We start from the raw sequence: 9,737 nt of genomic DNA, 5'->3' as shown, positions 1-9,737 counted from the left end.
CCGCACGAAGACGACGACTTGGAACGACTCAGAGCGTTGGCTCATGGAATGTTCGCTCTGTTGTGGAGAGTGATGGACCAGTTCTAGCGGCAGCCGTGAGAGGAATTGTTTCCGATGATAAGCCAGATCCATCCATAGCTGCTGGAGATGGCTCTCTCGAACGTGGTCCCGCTCGTCGTTCTATATTGTCAGCCCCGTAAGGGGACACGTGACCGTAATGGCAGTGTTTACCAGGACCAGGACCAGGCATGTGTGTGCGTGTGTGTTTGTGTGTGTGTGTGTGTGCATGTGTGTGCGTGTGTGTATGCGCGCGCGCGCGTGTGTGTGTGTGTGTGTGTGAGTGGGTCTGTGTGTGTGCGTGTATGTGTGTGTGTGTGGTGTGTTCATGTTTTGATGTTTTGACCTGTTGAGTCCCATACATGTAGTACGGATATAATCTGTACCAGTGTTCAGTGCATACTTTTGATGTGAAATAAAAGCAATACAAATACAAAAATACTTTTCAAAGTTCACAACCCAAGATCACCAAAATCGGCCAAAGGACACCAAACGGTCCAAAGCAACTACACTGTAGTTACGATCAGATAAGTTAGTATTGGGGGGGGGGGGGGGGGGGGGGGGAGTCACTGTCACTCACTGAGCTTGCACTGATTAAAATTTAAATAGCAGGATGTCAGATGGCGAAAAGCAACACTTTGACAAGCACAGTTCGGGTTCCCTGCTTTGACTTTGCTTTGTCAAACGTTTTCTCAAGTAATTGACAACTTCAGAACTAAATATTGCGACAGAGCTTTCGGCCATATTTTCAATTCAATTGACAACTGTTATAATAGATGATATGCCAAATAAGCGCTCGAAAAGTTGAGAGGGCATGCGATTGATGCGCCCAGGCTTAGCTTGTCAAGTGCACGGGATGTGCAAAGTACACGGATTTTAGGCTTGTTGCGCGCTTACGCGATCAGGTGCTGCACGTGCATGAATGGAATGCATGCAGTTCCACTGTTACCGCATTTTAGCATTCCGTCGGAGAAAATTTTCGGATGGAGAAAAGGAACTTTGACACCTTTGTGCATAGTTTGCTTTCAATTTTTCATTTTGATACCCGGATATGGCAGCAAGAAATAGTACACCAGCAATTGCTTCTCGTTTTGCGAACCCACCTGTGGGCGAAACGATTGCTAGATGGACTTTTGCTCAGCTGAATACTTACGTGAGTGAGAGATACCGGTAGATGGAAAGCGAGATGATTTGTTGCAGAGGTAAGACCGAAAGATTTTATTTTATTCCCAACGCCCCAGAGCCTAGGACAGGGGACAATGATGGCAGTCGGCGCCGAGCAGCGAAAGGGCGATGAAAATCCGTTCCTCCTTCACTGGTCGCTACAGCAGCAAATACCTTGACACCATCTGCATCGGGAACAGAAGAAGCTGCTTCTCCGGTGAAGAAAAAACAGACGCAGAATTTCCCTCCGAGGCCTGGACCCATCGCTCGGATGATTAGCTATGTGGTGTTTCTGCTAGTGCTGTACTCCAGCATCTTCAGAATCGAGAAAGATACCTAACGACACAGAAACCATTCGGGGATGAGTCCTTCTTCTCGCCATTCGTTTACAGTGTTGAGTGTTGCTTCCCAGAGCCAAATAATTCTGGACCGCAGAGATACTTTGTCAAGGCAAAGTGTTGGGCATCTCAAAAGAAGAAGGAGAGCTAAGTGTGTGCTACAGTGCTAAACTAGAGAAAAGCATGTACTCGAAGTGATGTCTGCATATTGCACTTGCACTGCAGCATTGCATGCTCCTTCCACCACATAGTCATTGTTGCATTGCTGCTGACCCTCAACTATTGTGAGGTGAAAGGTCGATACCTGGCATATGCAGCCTAGCAACAACAGCAATGGGGCCCAAGGGCCAAGGAACGTAGTTATGAAAACCCCTTATCAACCACCTGGGCATACTGACACTGGCAACATTGATTTGCCTTTGTACTGGGAAATCCCGCCTTCCTTATCCCACATCACAGAGAAGGTGCTCCTAACAGAGACAATAGCAATAGAGCGCCGTACCCAACGGCAGCTTGGCAGCGGCATATGGCATAGGCTGAGAAGCAAGACCCTGACTGCTTCGCGGTTTCACCTCATCCCTCACCCGAGTGAGATCAGCGTTTCTTCCGTCATTGCTCCAGGCAACCAGTTTCTCATGTGCTTTCGCTATTAGTCAGGGCCAGCACAAATAGGAGTTGTTCTATTTGTATTGTATTTATTATTTTACTAGGGCAATCCCTGCAGACAATACGCCTTTTTACAGGGTGCTCGAGGTAAGTGGGTAAAACAAAGTTGAATGAAAAACCGAGGCTGCATACTACGCCATTACCTATTGCTAAGGAATTTACGTAGAAGGTTGTTATAACATAACAGCCTTCTACGCAGCCTCTGCGGCATGACGAAGGAGGCTGCCTAGCAGCACCCAGATGGAAGAAAACTCCAGCTATCAGAGACCAGGTACTTGCATGTTTTGCAAAGAGAAGCCATGTCGTGAAGAAGCATTAGGTCGGGCTAAAGAGAGGGTGTACTATCCCCTGGTCAAGGCTTCCGTAGCCATGCAGCGTAGGGTGAATATTTGACCTAAAAACAAAGGAAACTCTGCAAAGAGGGGGCTGTGGCGGCAATGCACACATTTATAAAACAAGGCAAAAAGAAGGCGAAATAATTATTTTAAGGTTATAATGGATGGCGACTGGAATATTTTGTGGCGGTGACAAATGGTGGCTGCTGGGTAGCCAAATGTTATCTTGAGACTCCGCTTGAAGCGTCGAATGAGTGTGTTGTGCAAGGTTACTGATATGATGCCTTGTCTTTGAATCTGGATACTAGAACTCAAAACATGCGACTGTTAGTCATTTCGCTCAATCTTGCTACTTTATTCTTGCAGTCACCCATTGCATTGAATACTGTCGAATGCTTCCTCCAGCGTAGGGACAGTATGCCTGGGATATCACTAGGTATGAGTCGTATGTCTTCAGGCAGCTCCTGTGCAGTAGCTCGCGACACGAGGTAGAGCGACGCCGGTTAGCATCAGCCGCTGTTGTCTTGGTGGACCAGATCGAAAACTCCAGATACAAAATGTTTTACCAGTCTTGCTCTGGCGATTTTCTCCCCTTGTACGTAATCTTCTGGCAAGAAATGGTCAGATCACACCACTGTAGTGTCACCTTTTTTTTTACTCTCCTTCTCTTTCCTCCCTTCGAATAGCAACAGTCCATTTCCTTCACAGTTCAGGATGATGGAAATTTATGGAAAAGACGAATACCATTTGCTGGGGCTGGGGAGTAACGCCGGTCACCAGTACATCCTGGAACACAGCAATGGTCGTGGTTAGTCGGCATCCGAAAACAAGACAGCGAAAAATCACTCCAGCCGCTATAAAGCAAGCAAAACTGTTTCTTCTATCCAGATTTACAGCTTTAATTTTTCAGTAATCTCAATGCCGAAGGAAGTGCTAAAACTAGTATTGGTGGAACTGCATGCATTCCATTCATGCACATGCAGCACCTGATCACATAAGCACGCGACAAGCCTAAAATCCGTGTACTTTGCACATCCCGTGCACTTGACAAGCTAAGCCTGGGCGCATCAATCGGATGCCCTCTCAACTTTTCGAGGGCTTATTTGGCATATCATCTATTATTTGATGTGCTTTGGATTTGTTGTAGCTGTCTGCACTGTAGTCTGTTGCAACGGCTGGTTTCGATAGACAAAAAAATAATAATATTCCAGACGGACATCGTAGTGCGACTTACACCTACTTATACACTGTTGTACAATGTCGTTAGTGTGGGTATGACGGAGGCGTGGCCGTGGCGGCGTCCGGCGACCATCGTCACGTCAGTGCATTGTCGATTCTATCTACCGTTACCGGCGTTAGATACATGTAGAATCGACAATGCACTGACGACCATTCATTTTCGCAATGGCATCAAGCGATCACACTATAAACCCATCCTACTGACTAATACGGAGCATCAGCAAATCGAATTTTCGATTTGATTATTCGAATGGCAAAAAGAAAATCAGAGAGAAAATTCGAATGAAAAAGAGGTTCAGCATGTAGCGCAGTCCAGTATTTTCGAATCGAGTTTTTTTTAGCTTGAGCAGTTGAGGACTGGGATTTTGGGATGTGCAATGAACGGAGTTGCTGTTGTTTCTCATTGCCTTTGGGGATGACGCGAAGCGGCGGATGCTTCATCCGATTCAGGCTATTGGCGATAGGATCTCTCTTGGAGACCCCTTGAAAAGGCGGATCTCGGCCGAGCTCCTCCGCTATCCCTTGCATATCAGGAGATTTGCGGACGAATAGGTGAGGGTGGGCCCTACACTGCCTCAGCAGAATGAGATCCATGGTAAGGTCGACCCTCAAATATTTGGCACACTTTGAGTTGCCCTCTCCCTGCGGGGAACTCACGATAGACGCAGATGCCGAGACAACGCCAGCAGGGCTACTGCAGTACTGGGAGCAGGAGGCATACCAGGGCTGGTAGTTGGTGACAAAGCCATGATTCCAGGATACTTGAAATGAAACAAAATGCACACTTGATAAAACGTTTCACAGTTCGAGAGAGAGGAAAGCGTCAAGATTGACAAGAAGTCCTGACTAGTATTAGTACTTTAGTAAGAACTAGTAGCTACATGCGCAAGAATGAGTACTCGTAGTGCGCCGTGTACTAGAGCACGCGCGGAGCATTCGAAAAGTATTCGAAAAGTATTTTCTGTTTGCGGGCATTTTTCAGTCGAACAAAGCCCTAGTTTCGACTGATTGAGTGCTTTTCGTGACGATTCTCGAATTTCATTCGAATATTCGATTTGCTGATGCTCCGTATTGACTGTAGTCTGTAGATCTACATGTCGGACTCGGTGTCACTTTCTCTGGCTTGAAGGTTTCTCATCGACTATGCACCCGTACCGTCCGTTACTCGTATCGCGGGCCAACAAGAAAATAAAAATCAGATCAAATCAACAAACGCTGGCCAGCTGAGCTGTCATGTCTGTCTACATGACAGTCATTTGTGTAGATCTGCTCTCTCTGAACCATGAACAAGGAGACTGTCCACAACTAATACTTGCACAAATCATCATAGACATAGGCAAACTCCCGTCCTAGAAGTAGAACTAGTAGTACTGGCTGGATAGATCCTGAGGCTGAGTCCTGTTCATTGTTTTGGGCCCGCTGGCCCCCGCTACTCTCACCGCGTAGATCTACATCGACTGCAAGCAGCTTAGCTGTGCACATGTGCCTCTGTGGACGGACAGGTACAAGACTAGTGTAGACTGCAGTCAGTGGAGTGAGATTGAGAACGATTACGTGCATCAATCCGAAAGGTTCGTCCTGCAGGCTGTAGACCTGCTCCGTAGAATCTAGTATGTACAGGTTCCTGCACGAGTATGAGGGCAGTACCGCGGAATCCAGCCCGCGCCGCGATAGCGGCAAGGGCTGGATGAGCAGCGGTACTGACCGAGTATGAGTGACTGGAACGTGTTTCCCGTATGCACCCAAGCCAAGGCAAGGAGATCACTCACAATCTTTGACGTTTGAGTTTACATGAACCATTCTGTGACTCGACTCGAGTCCTGTATGACTATGAGGCTGTGACTCTGTGTGAGCTGAGTGAGAGTGACTTCGACAACCGTACACGGACTACAGTACATGACTTTTGCATGTACTTTCACAAGTTTCAGACCACAGAAGCTTGTCATTGAAATGGTAGACTCATGAGTGGATTCTGTCCACTGCCCGTCGTCAAGTGACGACGGGCACTTGACGACGGGCAGTGGATTCTGTCCACTGCCCGTCGTCAAGTGACGACGGGCAGTGGATTCCGTCCACTGCCCGTCGTCACTTGACGACGGGCAGTGGAACTAGTTCCATCACCATTCATTACTCATTAGGCAGGATCGCGCTTTCCAGCCCGCGTAATTTGATCTGTCATTGGTCGACTCCAAGGCGACAGTCATGTGACATACGGGAACTACTCTTATCTGGAACATGGACCTAGCTTTGTCCCGTCGACGGGGAGGCTCACCAAGCAAGAACGAACAGATGTTGAGACATCGGTTGAGAGGATGGCGTTCACCCTCCGGTGGCAACAGCCCCAGCCTCAGGGTGTGGACCTCAAAGAGGAGGACCCACCGCCAGAGATCAGACAGGACAAGAAATTGTGGAAGCTGATGAAGCGTGGCTTTAAGCAGCCCCCACAGATGGACGACAAAGACGAAAGGAACATGGCCAACTTCCGCGACGAGGTGTTACGAGCTTACGACAGACACACACCCTCTAAGCCCAATCTGACGCAGGAGGAGCGGGTGGAGCTGAAGCGACTTCGCACAGACCAAGAAACCATCATCAAACCATCGGATAAAAGTAAAAAACTCGTTGCTATGAGACAGGAGCTGTATTTGCAGAAAGCAGAAGACATATTATCGAACATGACCATGTATGAGAAAGTAGATTTGACCATAGAGTCCTACGAGACCAAGACACGAGAAGTAATACTGTCAGAGTGCAAGAACATGGATTCAAAACTCCTAAAGTCAATCCTACCAAGCAGTACGAAGTTCCCCGAGTGGTACGGTCTTCCAAAGGACCATAAGCAGAACTTACCATTGCGACCCGTGGTAGCAGCGTGCGACAGCCCAACGACTGGAGTATCTATTGTATTGGAGCGCATCCTACAGCAGCTCATTCAATTTGTCCCGGCCCACCTGGCTAACACGACGGAAGCAATAACCCACATCTGTGACGCATGTCCGGGATTGAACGCCCCCGATGGCACCATTGTTATGTCCATGGATGTAGTCGGGTTATATCTGAGCATACCTATTCGGGAGGGCGTTCAGGCAGTGGTGGATATGCTGCAGCAGTATTCCCAGCGGATCGACATGTTTGGGCTGAGTGTGAGCGGGGTACGGAATCTGCTGCTGTTTGTTCTCAGCCACAACTATTTCAGATTCGGCCATCAGATCTATCACCAAGTGGACGGGGTTGCAATGGGTAACAATCTTGCACCCCCATTTGCGATTCTATTCATGCATACGGTTGAGGCCAGGCTTCTGCAGGATTCTCCGTTAGTGCCGCTCCTCTACAAACGCTACATCGACGATATCCTGCTGCTATGGACCCACGGCAGAGAGAGCTTGATGCGGTTTGAGCAGCATTTCAACTCTGCACACCCAAGTATCAACTTCACATATGAGCTCAGCGAGGTGAGTGGCTCCATAAATTATATGGATATCACAATTATGATCCAGGAAGGCAAGCTGGCATACAAGCTGTACCAGAAGGCATGTGCTAGTAGTGGTCTACTCATTGATTATACTTCGGCAGTTCCCCACCATATCAAATTGGCAGTTGCTTCGTCACAATTCCTAAGAGCTCAGAGGCTCTCATCGAATACCAGAATGCGTGCAGAAAGTGAAGCGATGGTTCATGAGCAATTAAGATTGAACAATTACCCAGAGAAAATCATTGAAGAGGCACGCACTGCCTCCATAAGGCCAAAGCGTCGTCGCCATGCCAACCCATGCTGCGCATTTCTAAAGCTTCCATTTAAGTCAGATAAAGTACATCAAGCAGTGAATAAAGCAATCAGAAAGTATAAAATTCCGGTTAGAGTCGTATATGAGCACACTGGTAGCCTGAGGCGCACATTGTGTCGCTCCGCCCTCGTTCCTCCTCTATGTGTCAAGGCTGCAAATCCGCTACAACCGAAAAAGAGAGGTCGCCCAAAGGGGCCATGTATCTCGTGTATATCCGGGGGACAGGATGTATGTATGCAGAAGAATGTTGTATATCAGCTGAAGTGCAAAGAATGTCCGGAACAATATGTTGGTGAGACTGGCCGCTTTCTGGAAACTCGCCTGGAAGAACATAATGGTGAGGCAAGACGCCAGGAACTCGACAAGCCATGGGGCCAACATTTTCGCACCACTCACCCTGGATGTAAGCTTAACTATGGGCAAAGTGCATTCTCTGCAGTTGAAGTAATAGGAAGAGAGCCTGATCGAGCCCGTCGCAAACTGCGCGAGGCGATTGAGATTCGTGATGCCAAGCCCCATGTGAACATAAGCACCGGATGGGATTTGTTGTGAATTTTCTCAGCTTCCCCTGCTGCTACTTCAATATCACTGAATAATTATAATATGAGGCGGGTCACTCAAAACCATTCTATTCCTGATGCCTCGTCGCGTCCCTGGTGGTAACAGTTTGGCATGGAAGTTTTAACCTCATAGTGCATTGACTCATGGGGCTCCGTGCTCCCCTCCTAGATCCTGTGCTAGAATTAACACCATAATTATTTGGCATGTGCCCTCACTTCGTAGAGCACAACGGCGCGCTCTTCTTCTCCGTGATGTGCACAGTTGCACCTTCTCTCTCTCCCCCCCCCCCTCTGTATAGAGGTGACATAACTCGCATCATTTTATTTTTTTGGCGCTACACTCTGCGCAACGCCATTCACAGAGCACAATGCGCGCTACCTTCTGCTGCTTCTCCTCCGTGATGTGCTAGTTGCGCCTTTTCTCTCTCTCTGTCATATTAGGTGACATAATTCGCATCTTTTTTGGCGCTACACTCTGCGTATATACTGCTCTTGTGTGGCTTCCACGGTATTCATTGTTATTACCTGATGATGGCCAAGTGCCGAAACGTTGTAAAATAACGGAACTGGTTCGGATGTGAAATGCAGCGCTATGGGAATGGGTGTGTCCACCCGAATTCTTTTCACAGATGAAGCTGCAGGAAGCCTCAGCCCTTCTTCATACTCTTATCACTCCCTTTAGTATTGACTCATATATATTTTTGCCATGCCTAAGCAGTCAAATATTCCTGCATATTTCACTCCTTAGCCGGGGCTATATTGACTGCTTATATTTGACTGCTTAGGCCTTAGGGGTTGCGCGGTTGAACGGTGCTAACTACTTACTACCGGTATGTAGTGCAGCATGGTGACTGCATTCGTAGGTGATGGTGCAACGGTTGTGCAATCATAAAACCGGGATTCAGGAGGTTATCGTTCTGGAATTAGAAACACGGACTGTTTGTCGTGATAAATCTAATATTGACTTCGTACTTGGTCAATATAGGAAATAAAAGCCTCGTAAAAGACCTCGGCTTTTATTTCCTACTAGCAGCACCACCGGCCAGCGTTGCCTGGCCGAATATGGCATGCGGGTGAAGCAAGTACATGAACAGCACACGTGCTCAGCACGTGGTGGTGGCCAGACCTCTGAAGTCCTGGTGAGGGAGGTTCTTCATCGTTGGAAGGAGAAGGAGGGACGTCTGTTACGCCTTCGGGAGGCTGGTCAGGGTTGTCCATCACCTGGTGGCGGATGTGTGATAACTCGCTCGGGGAGCGTGTTCCGGTTAGTCTCGCCCATGGCTGTGTCGTCTCTAACCCTCGGAACGTTTTGTGACAAGTATAGTCACGGCTGGCATAACGCAACTTCACCCAGTCCTAACCCAACACACACATAACCAACTGATCTCGTCAGAGCAGAGAATATGTTCCTGTTTGGAAGAAGAGCACCGAAAGAACCTCTCGCTAAAAGCAGCAGCATGCCATGATATAACACATCGTAGAAAACAGCAAGCAGCGGCAGTAGCGATAGTACTTGCTAAACATGCAGCTGAACTGCCACTTTGTCCGCTGCGCGGAACGGCGATCGGACACGCACACGCACACACATACACG

General features: G+C 48.1%; 1 protein-coding gene across 1 annotated transcript; it reads left to right on the top strand.

Moving 5' to 3' along the window:
• Positions 1–6,111: 6,111 nt before the first annotated feature.
• Positions 6,112–8,832, top strand: LOC135822338 (uncharacterized). The gene is made up of 2 exons (XM_065335119.1): positions 6,112–7,251; positions 8,827–8,832. Exons 1-2 carry the CDS (start codon positions 6,112–6,114, stop codon positions 8,830–8,832), a joined length of 1,146 nt encoding a protein of 381 aa, XP_065191191.1.
• The last annotated feature ends 905 nt before the right edge of the window (positions 8,833–9,737 follow it).

This window comes from Sycon ciliatum, chromosome 1 (assembly GCF_964019385.1).
Source record: "Sycon ciliatum chromosome 1, ocSycCili1.1, whole genome shotgun sequence".
Taxonomy (NCBI): domain Eukaryota; kingdom Metazoa; phylum Porifera; class Calcarea; order Leucosolenida; family Sycettidae; genus Sycon; species Sycon ciliatum.
The sequence above is the reverse complement of the archived record's forward strand: the minus strand, read 5'-3'. Positions and strand labels throughout refer to the sequence as shown.